General features: G+C 39.4%; 1 protein-coding gene across 1 annotated transcript in view; it reads right to left on the reverse strand.

Annotated features, from left to right (window-relative positions):
- tmem98 (transmembrane protein 98) overlaps nt 1-19,314 on the reverse strand; it is a 31,361-nt gene that overhangs the window by 6,151 nt on the left and 5,896 nt on the right. The window contains exons 2-3 of the mRNA XM_062050143.1: nt 2,887-3,153; nt 367-575 (exon numbers count right to left, since the gene is read on the reverse strand). Coding sequence (XP_061906127.1) covers nt 367-500 — 134 coding nt within the window. The 5' untranslated portion in view covers nt 501-575; nt 2,887-3,153. The remainder of the gene's footprint in view (nt 1-366; nt 576-2,886; nt 3,154-19,314) is intronic.

Consider the following 19,314-nt stretch of genomic DNA (forward strand, 5'->3'; position numbering starts at 1 on the left):
AATATAAAATATTACATGTATGTAATATTTACATATTATATATACAGTATATAATATATACTGATATATTATATTATTAAATAATATATACAATATATAACAAATCCCAATTACCATGTACAATATTACAGTACAAACAGGAATCGAAACCGAAAGTTAACTTACTGAGCGCACGCACACTCTCCTCCAGGCTGGTACCTCAAGATAGCATTAAAAATAACAAATGTGCCAAAGAGAGTGCATAGATAAGGAAACAGGGCGAGTTCATGAAGGCCAACTCTAAGGTGTTCCAGTCCGCCTAAAGTTGGAACAAGCTCCTCCCACAGCGTTATTGTTATGACTATGATCATGCAGTGTTGGACTAACTTGGAGTCAAAGTGGTGCAGCAGCAGGTGGTGCGGGCGGCAGTAGCGGTGTCGACACACCATCACCAGGGCCACCAAGGACGCAAGGAAAATGGTGGCCAGCACCCCGATGGCCACGATCACCACCGTCTCCATGGCGACCGGACGGCCGGAGTCCAAGGGGGTAAAAGCTGCCTGATGGTCCGAGCGCGGTTATGTACGGGCACTCATCTGTGGGGGAGGTTGATTGGAAGCTTCAGTGTAGTTCTGCTTTAGCTCTGATGGCTTTAAGAAGTCCGAACACGCCCACATCCACCATCTTTGACATGTCCCACTCTTCTTTTCACCTCGCAGAGTGATTTTGACATGTCCGAAAGCAGAAACATTGAGTTTTTAATTGCACTGTTGATGGCGCAACTCACTACTCCGCTGAGGAATGTTGTAATTCTTTAATCTGATTATTTGTGGGTGAAGTGGTCAAAGGGCTTTCTTTCTAAGGAATACATCCAGAAAGACTTGTTATGTAAGCATTTAAGATCACTCATAATAGCGGGATTGTAAAATTGTAAAAATGTATTTTTCATTTTTAAAACCAATACAATATATAGTAGTTTTCATCCTTTAGGACTCCCCTCAAGTTGGACCTGGACACCCCTTCAGTCATAAAAAATATTACAAATAAGTCATATATTATCATTTTTTATTATACAATGTTAAATCTCTAGATCAACTTTTTAAAAAATGTTTTATGCACTTTTTGTCAAAGAAAACCCTGTTTTTTTTATGGCAAAAACACAAATTATGCAATATTTTCACCCAAACACATTTCAAAGTAGAATATTTGATGTGAAGTAATAGGTCAATAATTCATAACATTGATTTTTATTTTTTTGAGCAATGACAGTTTAAAAAATGTATCCCACTAAGATTATTGAGGGAAAAGGGCCCCATAATAAGTGTTAAAAAAATAAGTCATATATATATATATATATATATATATATATATATATATATATATATATATATATATATATATATATATATATATATATATTTTTTTTTTTTTTAAACTTTCAACACTTAAGTTATTTAATTTAAAGATTAAAGTACCAATGATTGTCACACACACACTAGATGTGGTGAAATTTGTCCTCTGCATTTGTCCCATCCCCTTGGGGAGCAGTGGGCGGCAGCGGCGCCGCGCCCGGGAATCATTTTGGTGATTTAACCCCCAACTCCAACCCTTTGTTGCTGAGTGCCAAGCAGGGAGGTTATGGGTCCCATTTTTATGGGTCCCATTTTTATACTTGAGATCTATCCATTGATTATAAGTTGTTTTGTAAAAATGTTTTGTTTTATGCCACATTTTGTAAAATATTTTTTGTTTTGTATGTCAAACACACAAAATAATGTTCTAATACACCCCCCCCAAAAAAAAATATTTTTTTAAATGGAATATATGATGTAAAGTAATTGGAGGCTTAAATATGTCAATTATTCATAACAACATTGATTTGATTCAAATGACAGTTTAAAAAAATCCCACTAATATACTTAGGGACACACTCATAAAAATGTTAAAAATAAATCATACTTTTTTTTTTTAACTTTCAATGCTAAGGTCTCTAGATTAATTTTAGATCTATCCGTCAAATTAAATTTTTTGTTATTTTTTTAATAGGTTGTTTTGTTTGTTTTATGCCCTTTTTGTCAATTAAAACTTTGGGTTTTTTATATGGCAAACACAAAACATGCAATATTTCATAGTGGAATATTTGATGTGAAGTAATTTAGGCCTTAGTTAATAATTCATAACAACATTGATTTTGATTCATTGCTAGTTTTTTATTTTTTTATTTTTATTTTTTAGCAAAGACAGTTAGAAGAATAAAACAGCCTGCATGGTAGCTTTGTAAGATTAAAGTCAAAATTGTAGATTTTTCACGTTACATTTCACCTGTTTGTTCTTTTATTCCACTTTTTTTATGTTTTTTGTTCTGTTTTTTTAACTGTATTTTTAGAATGTGCTGTGGGCTGTTAAAAAAAATAGCTGCAGGCTGCAAATGGCCTCCGGGCCACATTTTGGACACCATTGAAATAAACACACCATATATTTTTTTTTATCAAGATTTGTAATAGAAATAACAAGATTTTTGACCCTCACATGTTGTTTGTATAGTATTACTGCTACAATAATTTGTTAAAAACCTTTGTCTGCAGCACAGTTACGTAATTGCTGTTACCTTTCAACCACTTTTGCATACTAAAATAAAGTACTTCAGAATTAATTGTTGTACTTTTTGGCTCAAAATGTGTGTGGTGCAAAGTGTCAATGTTTTTCTAATATTTTTGCAACACCAATCACGTGAAGCGATACTGCAGTACCACTACTTTAAAGTGCTTTCCTTTCCAAATAATAAAACATTGTTACAAACTAAAGTGCAGTGTGCCCTGAAAAAAAAGACTGGTTGAATTGAATCAAATAACTACAAAAAAACAACAACAACAACATTAAAGTGATAAAACCAGAAATATGACTTACCTTAACATTTTCTTGCATTTAGCTGGATTTTTCTCCTCGCAAAAATCCCAATAAAAAAGTTCCTCCTCCTCCTCCAACAGCAGGATGAGGGGTGGGGACGGCGCCGACATCTCCAAACAAAGTAGAACTTGCAGGCGCCTCAAGGTTCAGCCAATGATGGCAAAACTTGTAAGAAACTTGAAACTTTGCCCATTAGGCGTGTGGCGACTTTGAACGCCAGGGGGCGCACCGACACCACGTAACTGCCTTCATTACGGGCCCTAAACTCTGCAACATGTAAATACAGAACGTGATTAATGTTAGCGCGTATCTGTAATGTATGAACATTTGCACAATAACTGATGTATATTTGTAACGTTCTGATTAAATTTCGATCACATTTAAGTAAATATTTCGGGAGTAATTATATATTGACCATATTTAGCCTTTGCTTTAGTTCCGGTGTCTTCCACTTCCGTGACATGATGACGTCACACGCCACCTGAAAGTTATTAGGCGGAATCTCAGCTAACAAAGTAAGCTAATAAATAATGTCACAATTGTCGAGCGTCATTTCGACGAGCATTCAGCCCAACAGCACACAAAATGCTACTTTTCAAACACTTTACTGTAGGTTATTTGCCAATAATAAAAAGAAGAAGAACAAAAAGAAGACTTTACTTCAGGATGACGTACAAGAAAGGACCAGAGGACGAGGACTTGACTGTCAAAATGGCGGCCCTGTCGTCACTAAATCAGCAGGTGATGTCAAATGCTTTTTTTGATTGATTGAAGCTTTTATTAGTAGATTGCACAGTATAGTGCATATTCCGTACAATTGACTACTAAATGGTAACACCCAAATAAGTTTTTCAACTTGTTTAACTCGGGGTCCACGTAAATCAATTCATGGTAATTAACCCTTGTGTGGTGTTCGGGTCTGTGGGACCCGTTTTCATTTTTTATTAAAAGAAAAATGATACAATTAATTAATTTTTCAAACTGAGACTCACTGACTTTGGCTCATTTTCTGTGAAGAACATATATCAGAATACATATTTAATGACCACACACCATACACCCCCCTACACATTTCTATTACATATAAGATGGCTAATAGAAGTGTGGAAATTGATGTTCTGTGTAACACACACACACACACACACACACACACAGCAGGCCTAGACAGGAGTGTAGGTACACAGAACATCAGAGGGTCAAATGTGCGAGAAAATGAGAGCAGACAGTGTTGCCAAACAATGTTGCAACCTTGTGTGGGAACCGCAGGTGCAGAAACACAAAAGAAGAATCCCTGTGGGATGCAGAAACTGGCAGATACATTTTCCGTTCAACGTTCATATTGTTGTTACTCAGCCAGCGTTTGTGGGTCTGATGGACCCGTTGCATTTTGTGGCTTTTAATGCCTTTTTAATGCCTCACAATCAAACACTTTTATGGTAAAATACTGAACAGATGTTTATTGGGATAAGGTAAACATCTGTTTAGTATTTTAACATACTTTTTTAAATTTTATGGTAAAATACTGAACAGATGTTAATTCCATCCATCCAGCCATCTTCTTCCGCTTATCCGAGGTCCGGTCGCGGGGGCAGCAACCTAAGCAGGGAAGCCCAGACTTCCCTCTCCCCAGGTCCAGCTCTTCCCGGGGGATCCCGAGGCGTTCCCAGGCCAGCCGGGAGACATAGTCTTCCCAACGTGTCCTGGGTCTTCCCCGTGGCCTCCTACCGGTCGGACATGCCCTAAACACCTCCCTAGGGACGCGTTCGGGTGGCATCCTGACCAGATGCCCGAACCACCTCATCTGGCTCCTCTCGATGTGGAGGAGCAGCGGCTTTACTTTGAGCTCCCCCCGGATGACAGAGCTTCTCACCCTATCTCTAAGGGAGAGCCCCGCCACCCGGCGGAGGAAACTAATTTCGGCCGCTTGTACCCGTGATCTTGTCCTTTCGATCATAACCCAAAGCTCATGACCATAGGTGAGGATGGGAACGTAGATCGACCGGTAAATTGAGAGCTTTGCCTTCCGACTCAGCTCTTTCTTCACCACAACGGATCGATACAGCGTCCGCATTACTGAAGACGCCGCACCGATCCGCCTGTCGATCTCACGATCCACTCTTCCCTCACTCGTGAACAAGACTCCTAGGCAGGGGCGCCGCTAGGGATTTTGGGCCCTATGAAAATAATCTTTACAGGGCCCCCTGTATTATAATTTCATCATCATTAGGGGCCTCTCTGGGCCCCCCTCCGTCATGGGCCCCTAGAATCTGTCTCCTTTACCCCCCCTTTTCGGCGCCCCTGCTCCTAGGTACTTGAACTCCTCCACTTGGGGCAAGATCTCCTCCCCAACCCGGAGATGGCACTCCACCCTTTTCCGAGCGAGAACCGTGGACTCGGACTTGGAGGTGCAGATGTTTATTGGGATAACGTAAACATCTGTTCAGTATTTTAACATAAAAGTGTTTGATTGTGAGGCCTTAAAAAGGCATTAAAAGCCACAAAATGCAACGGGTCCATCAGACCCACAAACACTGGCTGAGTAACAACAATATGAACATTACACAAGCGTTAAATTGTAACTCATCTTTGCGTCACTTCAGCTCCTCCTGACTTAACACGTTTAATCGGCTGTTAATGTGTTTTTTCATATGTTTGTCACGGCTGAAAAGATAAGGTTGGGATAAATTACCGAAATGTAAACCGCAGGGATGCAGTGAAGTTTTGATTAATTTGTCTCTGGTAGAGCGTATGATAGCTCCTATGATTATAAACAGCTTGTCCAAATTAAAGTGTGCTGGAGCCTATCCTAGCTGACTTTGGGATGACCACCAGTTTAACTTCGCAGAACACATACAAACAAAGAATCATTCACATTAATGGACAATTTCGGCCAGGGATATCCAAAATGTGGCCCGGGGGCCATTTGCAGCACGCAACTATTTTTTTAGCAGCCTGCGGCACAATGTAAAAATACTAGAGATGTCCGATAATGGCTTTTTTGCTGATATCCGATATTCCGATATAACTCTCAAATACCGATATATACAGTCGTGGAATTAACACATTATTATGCCTAATTTTTTTGTGACACCCTGCTGGATGCATTAAACAATGTAACAAGGTTTTCCAAAATAAATCAAATGATAAATAATAAATCAACTCAAGTTATGGAAAAAAATGCCAACATGGCACTGCCATATTTATTATTGAAGTCACAAAGTGCATCATTTTTTTTAACATGCCTCAAAACAGCAGCTTGGAATTTGGGACATGCTCTGAGGTTGAGGTGGGCGGGGTGCGGCGGGGGGTATATTTTGTAGTGTCCTGGAAGAGTTAGTGCTGCAAGGGGTTCTGGGTATTTGTTCTGTTGTGTTTATGTTGTGTTACGGTGCGGATGTTCTCCCGAAAAGTGTTTGTCATTCTTGTTTGGTGTGGGTTCACAGTGTGGCACATATTTGTAACAGTGTTAAAGTTGTTTATACAGCCATCCTTAGTGTGACCTCTATGGCTGTTGACCAAGTATGCATTGCATTCCCTTGTGTGTGTGAAAAGCCGTAGATATTATTATGTAACTGGGCCGGCACGCAAAGACAGTGCCTTTAAGGTTTATTGGCGCTCTGTACTTCTCCCTACGTCCGTGTACACAGCAGTGTTTTAAAAAGTCATAAATTTTACTTATTGAAACCGATACCGATAACTTCCGATACTACATTTTAAAGCATTTATCGGCAGTTTGATATTATCGGACATCTCTAAAAAATACTATTACAAAAAAACCAACATTAAAAGGTGCAATAAAAGTGGAATGTAATGAGAAAAAACTTGCAATGTCGACCCTAAAAACACAAAGCTGCCGTGCAGGCTGTTTTTTTCTTCTTTAAAGCACATAATAATGAACCAAAATCAATGTTATGAATTATTCACCTGTTCAAAACTTCAATTACCTCACATCAAATATTCCACTTTGAATTTTTTTTGGGGGGAAATATTGCTTGGTTTGTGTGTTTGCCATATAAAGTTTTTTTTTTTACAAAAGGCGTAAAACAAAAAAATTATAAATAAATCAAATCTTATAGTCGGCGGATGGATCTGAAGTTGTTTTCTTTGACAAAAATAGCATAAACATGTTTTTTTTAACTTTATTTTGACATATAGACCGAAAGCAGGGGTGTCAAACGTACAAAAGTCAAGACTGGGTCAGGCCTGTGAACAGGTTTTATCCGGCCTGCGGAATCCATCCATCCATCCATCCATCCATCCATCCATCCATTTTCTACCGCTTGTCCCTTACGGACTCGCAGGGGGTGCTGGATGAGTTTGCTAAGTATAAAAAGTGACCTGGAATTTTTGAATGAAAGAAATAGCTGTTCTAAATGTGTCCACTGGATGTAGGAATAGCAATTTCGTAGACTATGCTACATATGTACAAAATAAACAACATTATGTTAGTGCATCTATTGAGGAAAATGATCAAACTACATAAATAACATAGTGTAATTTGATTTTGATATGTTTTTATCTTGATAGATTGAAAATGAACACCAATGAGTTGACTGATGAACATTATCACAATTTATTCAGAAAGTATAAATAACGACAAATAAAGATAGTATTAACCGCAACATGTAAGTGTAAAAAAACTCCAACAACATTATGATTTGTACATTTTCAGAATGTGCTTGTTCTATTTTTAAACAAAACATTCTGAAGTTGTCTTTATTTCTAAGTTATCGTGCCGTGATTTTACCATTCTGGCCCACTTGGGAGTAGATTTTTCTCCATGTGGCCCCCGATCTAAAATGAGTTTGACACCTTTGATCTAGAGATTTAAGTGTTAATAAAAAAAAAAAAGTAAAAAACAAAAACTGTAAAAAAAATAAAAACTCTGTGCGCGTGTGCGTGTATAAGGGCTGCAACTAATTTGATGATCGATTAATCTGTCGATTATTACTTCGATTAATCGATTAATAATCGGATAAAAGAGACGAACTACATTTCTATCCTTTCCAGTATTTTATTGGAAAAAAACAGCATACTGGCACCATACTTATTTTGATTATTGTTTCTCAGCTGTTTGTAAATGTTGCAGTTTATAAATAAAGGTTTATTTTAAAAAAAAAACCTCTGCGCATGCGCATAGCATAGAGCCAACGAATCGATGACTAAATTAATCGCCAATATTTTTATAATCTATTTTAATAGATTTAATCGATTAGTTGTTGTAGCCCTAATATATATATATTAGGGATGTCACGGTATGAACATTTGTTATCACGGTTATCATTATCGCGGTAATTTTAAATGTGCTCAAAATTTTCAAAAACTACTTACGCTATACTGAAATCCTTTAACCACATTTTATTTAAAAAAAAAAAAAAACACATTCAAAGTGTATATAGGTACCTCAAGTAGAAAGCTGAATGTGCATATGAAAGCAACACAAGCATTATAAACAAAGTAATATGGCAGAAACAAAATAATACTATAAATAAATACAAATTTTAACATTTCGAAAGATTGCACCTTATGGACATAAGATGTAACTGCACTTTTTGTCAATATAGATAAACTTTGTGTTCATATATGAGGTCTAGTCTTACACATAGGACTGCACAATTATGGGCAAAATAATAATTTTGGATTCTTTCAATAATATTCAATTAATATTGAAATCACGATTATTATATATATAATAATATTGCGACGGCATCGTGCAATTTGTAATATCTAATAAAAACGCTCGAGATAAACGTTATCTATATATTTAAAGACCATTTGTGGTGTTTTTGTTCATTAATAGTATCAGCGTGTCAGATTTTTTTAATTACCCGGTAAATGATGCCTTTATCTCTCTTTTTACATTTTCAGAGAGAGGTATTTTTAAGTTATGTACACATTTTCATGTACTACTGTGTGTACATGTACATGCTGTATCTAGACAGATCCATTGAGAGTTTGAGCAGAAATATGTCATATAGGTATTAATTATACACCATAGAACATTACCAAAATGCTATGTCACATGAATGGTTATTAAAGGCCTACTGAAACCCACTACTACCGACCACGCAGTCTGATAGTTTATATATCAATGATGAAATCTTAACATTGCAACACATGCCAATACGGCCGGGTTAATTTATAAAGTGCAATTTTAAATTTCTAGCTAAACTTCCGGTTGAAAACGTCTATGTACGATGACATATGCGCGTGACGTCAATAGTTAAACGGAAGTATTCGGACACTATTGAATCCAATACAAAAAAGCTCTGTTTTCATCTCAAAATTCCACAGTATTCTGGACATCTGTGTTGGTGAATCTTGTGCAATTTGTTTAATGAACAATGAAGACTGCAAAGAAGAAAGTTGTAGGTGGGATCGGTGTATTAGCAGCTGGCTGTAACAACACAACCAGGAGGACTTTGACTTGGATAGCAGACGCGCTAGCCGATGCTAGCCGCCGACCGCACGGATGATCGGGTGAAGTCCTTCGTCCTTCCGTCGATCGCTGGAACGCAGGTGAGCACGGGTGTTGATGAGCAGATGAGGGCTGGCTGGCGTAGGTGGAGCGCTAATGTTTTTATCGTAGCTCTGTGAGGTCCCGTTGCTAAGTTAGCTTCAATGGCGTCGTTAGCAACGGCATTGTTAAGCTTCGCCAAGCTGGAAAGCATTAACTGTGTATTTACAGGTCCATGGTTTAATAGTATTGTTGATTTTCTGTCTATCCTTCCAGTCAGGGGTTTATTTCTTTTGTTTCTATCTGCATTTAAGCACGATGCTATCACGTTAGCTCCGTAGCTAAAGTGCTTCGCCGATGTATTGTCGTGGAGATAAAAGTCACTGTGAATGTCCATTTCGCGTTCTCGACTCTCATTTTCAAGAGGATATAGTATCCGAGGTGGTTTAAAATACAAATCAGTGATCCACAATAGAAAAAGGAGAGAGTGTGGAATCCAATGAGCCCGCTTGTACCTAAGTTACGGTCAGAGCGAAAAAAGATGCGTCCTGCACTGCATTCTAGTCCTTCACTCTCACGTTCCTCATCCACGAATCTTTCATCCTGGCTCAAATTAATGGGGTAATCGTCGCTTTCTCGGTCTGATTCGCTCTCACTGCTGGTGTAAACAATGGGGAAATGTGAGGAGCCTTTCAACGTGTGACGTCACGCTACTTCCGGTACAGGCAAGGCTTTTTTTTATCAGCGACTAAAAGTTGCGAACTTTATCGTCGATGTTCTCTACTAAATCCTTTCAGCAAAAATATGGCAATATCGCGAAATGATCAAGTATGACACATAGAATGGATCTGCTATCCCCGTTTAAATTAAAAAAAAATCATTTTAGTAGGCCTTTAAAATAATAACTTTGTGGAATGAAAAAACACAAGCAATTTAAAAAAACATGGTGTTTCCTTTTATATCAATATAAAACACAACGCAGTTTAGCTAATGAAGATAAGTCAAATAAACAAGTTTTGTTCTTCAACAACCATGTAATTCAGTCCAACAGTTTGGCCAACAAAAATAAACAGGAGTGATACCTCCCATCAAATACACAATCTTTGTGCCTCGCCAACAACTCAGCCTGCCTTCAATTCGATGAGATGACAAAACATTTTAGTATTGACGTTAATGGAACACTAACAACGTTAGCAGTTAAATTAAAGGACGAGTGAACATCCCAGTCAACAAACTAAAGACATTATAAACAAGTTGTGGCAACGTTCCCGACACATCGCCTGCTGCATGGTAACTCTGTCCGAGCAGATGACGGAAGGATGCTGGTTGCACGTTAAAAATGAAACCTCAACATCAAATATTTTTCTCCTCCAACAACATTGAGCTCTTAATCACACACCGAGACTCCACGGAAGTAGAAGCGATTGAAGTGAACTGAAGCGATCGGCTTCGTCTACTCAGAGGGAATATTTTCAAAGCAAAGTCCGTGTAGTCGCCGCCATGTTTACTCAAGCCGGGCATGCGCAGGCACTGCGGCGCTTCAGTGTAACAGGAAGTAAGCAGTGTTGCCTAAAATGCATTAGTAAATGACGATTTTTCAGTAATTACAAATTTTGACGGCATTACTAACCGTCTGGAATTTTATCGAGGTTTATCATTATACCGTGTACCGTTAAATCCCTAATAAATATATATACATTTATACAATATATACATATTTTAAATTTTTTTTTTGATTGAAACCCCTTCTGGGTCCCTGAGACCAAACTTGTAGGAAGCCCGAAAGGAAAAATCTATATATTGTATTGGTTTTGAAAATGAAAAATATCAATCAATCAATGAATCAATCAATGTTTATTTATATAGCCCTAAATCACAAGTGTCTCAAAGGGCTGCACAAGCCACAACGACATCCTCAGTTCAGATCCCACAGATCAAAATGGCTCCCGCATGCTTTAATTTTTCAGTATGTGGCCCTCAGTTTGGACACCTTTGATGTAGACTGTCCAGTTAACCTCTTAATTGTGAGGATCTTTCGACTGTGAGACACATGTGCTAACCATTTTCCACTTTGCTAACACTGCAATAAACATAAAACATCATATTGCAAATCAATATGAGACTAATCATGTGTATATTTTCCCATGTTTGCAGGAGGTGTCCAAAGATGGCGTCAGATCGGACAGAAAGCATCACTTTGAAGGTTCAGTCCTTCCCCTTTTTTCCCTCCTCCCCTGTTTAACTGTTTCTCCATTACGGTTATGTGCCAGTCCCCTAGTTAACGACCCAAACCCACTGTGAGTTTTGCCATGCTGCCAGCAAAGATAATTCCACACGCTGTCAGCGGGGAGGCGGCACACAGTCTGGTTAGCGTGCCGTCAGCACAGGTCTTTTGTGCTGCGCTCTCATGCTTAACTCGCATTGTGGACCAAAGTATATGTGTCAGCTCAGGTATAACATTCCCATAGTTTGCTGTTATTGGTCATCTCACGCCTGCTCGGCTCATAACCATCACTTCGTGTGGAGGGTTTCCGAGCTGCGCGAACAAATCACTGAACAAGTGAACGGCTCATCCAACATAATCAGTGGCTTTCTCTCCAGAGAGGCCATTAAGAGGTAATTGAACTAATTGCCAATAGGAGTCCTGCAGATGTGGCTGTCGGTCAGGAACCGTCAAAGAAGGTCTAGAGCAGGGGTGTTTAAACTAATTTTAGATCGGGAGCCACATGGAGAAAAATCTACTCCCAAGTGAGCCGGACTGGTAAAATCACGTCATGATAACTTAAAAATAAAGACAACTTCAGATTGTTGTCTTTATTTAAAAATAGAACAAGCACATTCTGAAATTGTACAAATCATAATGTTTTTTTTTTAGTTTTTTTTTTTTACAATTACCTGTTGCGGTTAATAGTATATATACTTTGTTGTTTTTTATATTTTCTGAATAAATTATGTGATAATGTTCATCAGTCAACTCATTGGTGTCATCCATCCATCCATTTCTGTCAATTTTCAAAAAATTATATCAATATGTATGTATGTATGTATGTATGTATATATACACACACGTATGTATGTATGTATGTGTGTGTGTGTGTGGGGCAGCATGGTGGCAGAGGGGTTAGTGCGTCTGCCTCACAAAACGAAGGTCCTGAGTTCAATCCCGGGCTCGAGATCTTTCTGTGTGGAGTTTGCATGTTCTCCCTGTGACTGCGTGGGTTCCCTCCGGGTACTCCGGTTTCCTCCCACCTCCAAAGACATGCACCTGGGGATAAGTTGATTGGCAACACTAAATTGGCCCTAGTGTGTGAATGTGAGTGTGAATGTTGTCTGTCTATCTGTGTTGGCCCTGTGATGAGGTGGCGACTTGTCCAGGGTGTACCCCGCCTTCCGCCTGATTGTAGCTGAGATAGGCGCCAGCGCCCCCCGTGACCCAGAAGGGAATAAGCGGTAGAAAATGGATGGATGGATATATAGAAGCTGCTCCTCCACATCAAGAAGAGCCAGATGAGGTGGTTCGGACATCTGGTCAGAATGCCACACGAACGCCTCCCTAGGGAGGTGTTTCGGGCACGTCTGACCGGTAGGAGGCCTGGGAACGCCTCGGGATCCCCCGGTAGGAGCTGTACGAAATGGCTGGGGAGAGGGAAGTCTGGGCTTCCCTGCTTAGGCTGCTGCCCCCGCGACCCGACCTCGTATAAGCGGAAGAAGATGGATGGATATATCAAAATCAAATTACAGTATGTTATTTATGTAGTTTGATTATTTTCCTCGACTGATGTAAATAAATAAATAAATGGGTTATACTTGTATAGCGCTTTTCTACCTTCAAGGTACTCAAAGCGCTTTGACAGTATTTCCACATTCACCCATTCACACACACATTCACACACTGATGGCGGGGGCTGCCATGCAAGGCGCTACCAGCACCCATCAGGAGCAAGAGTGAAGTGTCTTCCCCAAGGACACAACGGACGTGACTAGGATGGTAGAAGGTGGGGATTGAACCCCAGTAACCAGCAACCCTCCGATTGCTGGCACGGCCACTCTACCAACTTCGCCACGCCGTCCCACATGATGTACTAACTTCATGTGGTTTATTTTTATCTACAAAAATACAAAGAATTGCTATTGCGACATCCAGTGGACACATTTAGAACAGATGTTTCTTTCATTCAAAAATTTCAGGTTAATTTTCATACTTAGCAAACTCATCCTGCGGGCCGGATAAAACCTGTCCGCGGGCCTGATCCGACCCTCGGGCCGTACGTTTGACACCCCTGGTCGAGAGTCAAGGCTTTCATCACGCTAGGGCCATGTCCACACAAACGTTTTTGAAGCGTGCACATCCACCACTTCACAAAATTGAATTTTGTCAATAACTTAATTATTTGTGTTCTGTTGTTAAATCATGTTTGAATACATAAAATAATGTCGCACATTTCCCAAAAACCATCCATAGGCAAACACTTAAGCCGCTGAAATTGTTTCAAATCTTCACCTTAGCCAGAGTTTTCTTAAAGGGGAACTTTTTGGGGGAATTTTGCCTATCATTCACAATCCTTATGTAAGACAAGAACACATATGTTTGTCTTTTTTATGCATTCTAAATAGTAAATAAATATGATCACAAGTTTGCCTACAATGGAGCTTATAGGAGTCGCTCTCCTCTGTTTTCAAAGCCCTAAAAAACTTTCAAGCACCACAATCAAGGTTTTGTATACACACTAAGTACATATGTAATGTAGTAACATGCACCTTCATAGTAACATTTAATATTTATGTATTTTGCTCATTTTAAGCATATGGCGGTGCATAATTTCAAAAATGCATCACCACGTTCCCCTTTCCCTTTGACAACATAACTGTTTACTACTCACTGCAGACATCATGAGAGCCAACAAACATAATAAAACATCACTTACTCTACATTGACTGCTAGGATGTTGATATATTCCCGTTAAGATGAAGAACGACTCATAATTCTCATAAAGAAAATATTGGGACAGAACCAAGCGTCTTTCCGTGTCTTTAAATTGAAAGCCAAAGTTGACCAACTTGTCAAATTATGTCCTAATGTTTCTACTATCAGTTATTTATGATCTAGATTAACGTTCTACAACCTCAGAGGTGAGAAAGCAGCTCCCCAGCCATTGATGTCAACATAGCCACGCAAGCTAGTTAGCTCTCTCTGATCACGGCACCGCTATAGTTTGTCCGCGTTAGCGCTTATAATAACAATATTACGAATACTTGGTTAAAATTCAAGTCACGAAATGTAAATGGAGTATTGTGAGCGCTTTTTGGATGGTTATTTATAGAGCTTAATGGGCGGAATAGAATTAGACTTCCTTTTTATTGTCATTCAAATTTGAACTTTACAGTACATCCATCCATCCATTTTCTACCGCTTGTCCCTTTCGGGGTCGCGGGGGGTGCTGGAGCCTATCTCAGCTGCAAATGTTGTTTCATTAGCTTGTTGTAGTGCAGGATAAAAGAGCAATAAGGTGCAGATATAAATGAATAGATTACTGTACAGATAAATATATTGCACTTTTTCATATGCATCCTTGTTTATGGATGTACGTTATATTGTCTTTATATTCCAGCAAGTTAATCCGTTTTTGGGGGGGAATTGAGGGAATTATTTTGATGCGTTCAAGAGTCTGATGACCTAAAGGAAGAAGCTGTTACGGAGGCTGCGGAACCTCTTTCTAGAGTCCAGCAGTGAAAACAGTCCTTGGTGGGGGTGGGAGGAGTCTCTACAGATTTTCGCAGCCCTGGTCAGGCAGCGGCTTTTTGCGATTTCCTGGATAGGAGGAAGAGGAGTCTGAAATGATCTTTTCCGCCGTCCTCACCACTCTTTGCAGAGACTTCCAGTTTGAGGCACTGCAGGCTCCAATCCAGACAGAGATGCAGTTGGTCAGTAGGCTCTCTATAGTGCCTCTGTAGAATGTGGTGAGAAACGGGGGAGGGAGCTGTGCTCTTTTCATCAAACGCAAAAAAGTGCATGCACTGCTGAGCTCTTTTCCCTGTGTAGGGACCAGGTCATATTGTCAGTGTTTCCCACACATTCATTTATTTGTGGCGGCCCGCCACGAAAGAATTACGTCCGCCACAAAAAAACAAGCAAACAAAAACAAATTTTAAAAAAACAAACAAAATTTTTTTTTTTTGTCCTCTCCAGCTTCTCAGGCAAATCATATAGTTTATGTAGATGACCATATTGGCTGTTCAGATTTACTTTATAAAAGAGAAGTGTAGGATACTTCTCTTGTTGCCTTATTTGTATTTGACTTTATTAAATGTATTTATATTAGAAACACAACATGTGTATATAACAAAGGGTGCAAAGTCTGCAGGCAGTAGGAAACACATGGTTAAGTGTAAAACTGATGGCAGTCTAAATTTCAAGATTTTTGGAGCTCTTTGTTCAGTGGATCAGATGTTTGATGAAGCTCTGTGTCTATCTACCACCACTACTGTTTTCTGTTTATTTGTTACTGACTGTGGCAGGACACCTCTGCCTCTGTTTCACTTTATCCATCCATCCATCCATCCATTTTCTACCGCTTATTCCCTGTTGCTGGTAAATAATATGGTTGTAGTTGTAGGCTAAAGTTAAATTATTTAGTATGCACTAATTAAAGGGGCAGAGCTTTGATACATTTTAGCTTTTATATTTTATAAGATATATTTTTTGTAAGAACCACAATTAATAAATATATTTCAGTGAATAACTTATTGTTCAAACCTGTATATAAATATGTACATAAAGTGTTGTAATTATATTGTAAAATGGATGGATGGATGGATGCACGTTTAAAACAAAACTATTATTAATTAGTAAGTATGCATTTTTTTAGCCTTTTTAGAGAAAATCAAATAATTGTAGTACATTATGCAAATTACTAGATGTCATGGTGACCACGCCCATAGCCACGCCCATAGCCACGCCCCCACCGCCACAGGTATCTTGGCAGTTTATGGGAAACACTGGACTGTCAGTTATCTGCACCCCCAGGAACTTGGTGCTGCTTACGATCTCCACTACTGTGCCATTGACAAAGAGTGGAGTGTGGCTGGGCTGGTGCCTCCTGAAGTCGAGGATTATCTCCTTGGTCTTGTCGACGTTCAGGACCAGGTTGTTGGTTCTGCACCAGTCAACCAGATGTTTCACCTCCTCCCTGTAGTCCATGTTGTTGTTGTCACGGATGAGGCCCATTACTGTTGTGTCGTCCGCATACTTCACAATGTGGTTAGTAGTGGACCTGGCGCAGCAGTCATGGGTCATCGATGTGAACAGCAGCGGACTCAGGACGCAGCCCTGGGGGGAGCCGGTGCTCAGGGAGATGGCACGGGAGGTGCTGTTGCCCACTCTCACAGACTGGGGTCTGTCTGTGAGGAAGTCAAGCAGCCAGTTGCACTGTGAGCACTCTTTGCAACCCTAATGGCACGGTTCAATAAAGGACATCCCATTGACTCCATTGTAAACAGACTTTTATTTATGTTTATTTACGAGTTAGAATGCATTAAAAAAACATGTGAACTGTATGACAAAAACTTAAATTTGCGTGTGGACAAAAGGTTCACACGCATAGAAAAATGTGTTGGTGCGAACGTTGCCTAAAACGGTGTCCATCGAGTGAATCACATTTTATATTGATCATGATACACAACTACAGTAGTGAAGTGAAGTGAATTACATTTATATAGCGCTTTTTCTCAAGTGACTCAAAGCGCTTTACATAGTGAAACCCAATATCTAAGTTACATTCAAACCAGTGTGGGTGGCACTGGGAGCAGGTGGGTAAAGTGTCTTGCCCAAGGACACAACAGCAGTGACTAGGATGGCGGAAGCGGGGATCGAACCTGCAACCCTCAAGTTGCTGGCACGGCCGCTCTACCAACCGAGCTATACCGCCCCCAGTACCCTACGCTGTCTGGCTAGCTGTGTACAAACTAAACATGGGGGGATAATACTTTACAGATGCTGTAATATGATTGTTCATGTTTATCAGTCAATACAGATTGGTGTCTTATCTCATTGTGCTGTGTATTACAAACTCATACGCGTTTTGTGCTGACGTAGAAGATAGCTAATCCCTTTCCGTAGTTAGCTATTACGACTGTGACAGTTTGACCCTCCCCCACCCACTCCCACTGTCACTGTTTGCCCTTAAACTTCCTTAAAAACTGTGCACATTTGGAAAGAAGCACAACTTGGACAACAACAAACATTCAATCTTTTTTAGTCAGTAAAAAGCATGCAATCCAACACATTATAACCTCTCACTCATCATGGCTCTGAACTGGTGGCTAAAAAAGTCAGGGTGGGGCTGAGGGCTTTATATAGGTGAACACACCTGCCTTCACTGATTAGGCCCAATTTGGGCCGAACCATGGTTGTCAAAGCTGGGTGTTAGAGGAGGACACTGGACATTTAAAAGTTATGTTATCCAAGCCTGAATACGCTGAGTATACAAAAATGACTGATCTACAAACTCAAAAGTACTATGTGAATACTTTTAGACGTGTGATGGTTATGGTGTATTTTACAGAAGAACAGCATTTTTAATCCCTCCGTGAAATTTGTCCCATGTAGTGGGAGGAGCTATGAGCTATTTAAGTTGAAAAATGCAATTTTTCTGACAGTCTGCTGTCTGTCACTGTCAGAGGAGGTTATTTGTCTTGAGCAGGAGCTCAGGGGCCGTACTTATCAAGCTTCATAGAGTGCCATTTTACACTTAAGTCCTGAGAATTTGCGAAATTTAGTCCTACTCTCAAACTTAAGAATAAAAGCTTTTTATCAACGTTCTTAAGTCTAATAATCACTCCTACTCTCCACGATATTTAAGAGACCTTCAGAGGTGTCTTAAGTGGTTAGGAGTTGCAAGCAGGGGATGGCACTGAGGCGAGAGAGACGTGCGCGAACATTCAGGGAGCGGAACGATGTCCTGGATTTGTTTGATGACGAGCAGCTGATCAAACGGTATCGTTTAGACAGAGCGGGTATTATTTTTGTCACAGATTTAATACTTTTCGATTCCATGTTGATTTCTGCATGTGGCTGCAGTGGGCTAGTATATATAGAGCCACCCACACCAGTTTCAAATTAGTTGCCTAATTAATGAATTGGCAAGAAAATGTTATGACAGTAGCGTATGTGTGTGGCCGTGAGGTGAGTGACGTCAGTGAGTGTGTGGGCAAGAGAAGAGAAGAGAGGGAGCGGTAGCGTGAGTGCCGGCGGGGACTAGTTTGTTTTGTATTATTTTGTAGTTTATTGTCAAAATATACACTCCCATTGTCCAATTAAATATTTCCAAGATATTTATTTATTCTTAGACAACGGATTCCCTCCCGTGATTGGTCATTTCTATGGACACGGAAATGACGTCACCTAAAATTCCATTTACGGCACATAGTAATGTCGTAATTCAGCTCTGAGTGTGACACTTAAGATTCAGTCCTACACTTCGCTGAAAGTGTGAGTAAGACGCTTGATAACTAACTTTTAAGTGCAGCTTTCAGCGAATAATTTATTTACTCTTAAGTCAACTCTTAGCAGACTTCTTAGGAGTAATTCTGAGAAGCTTGATAAGTACGGCCCCAGGTCTCCATGCATCAAACATCTACTGAGGTGATTATTTTGATGATGAGATTATGTTGTGTTGTAACCGGTTAAATTAGTTTTGTTGATTGCTAATTGGTTTTGCTAAATATGTTTTGATATTTTAATTATTTACTTTGACATATTTGATTATTGACCTTTGATTGTGAATACATGTATTTTGTTATAATGGATGATTTACATTTTGATTATTTGATTATTTTAAATATGCTTATTTTAATGAATTATTTAGGCCTATAGTTGATTTAACGCATGCGCCTTTGAAATTGATTTAGAATATGTATTTACTATATATAATATACTACACTAATATCTCTATTACTATTGCAGATGTTGGTGC

The sequence above is a fragment of the Entelurus aequoreus genome, linkage group LG06, assembly GCF_033978785.1.
Source record: "Entelurus aequoreus isolate RoL-2023_Sb linkage group LG06, RoL_Eaeq_v1.1, whole genome shotgun sequence".
Classification (NCBI taxonomy): Eukaryota; Metazoa; Chordata; class Actinopteri; order Syngnathiformes; family Syngnathidae; genus Entelurus; species Entelurus aequoreus.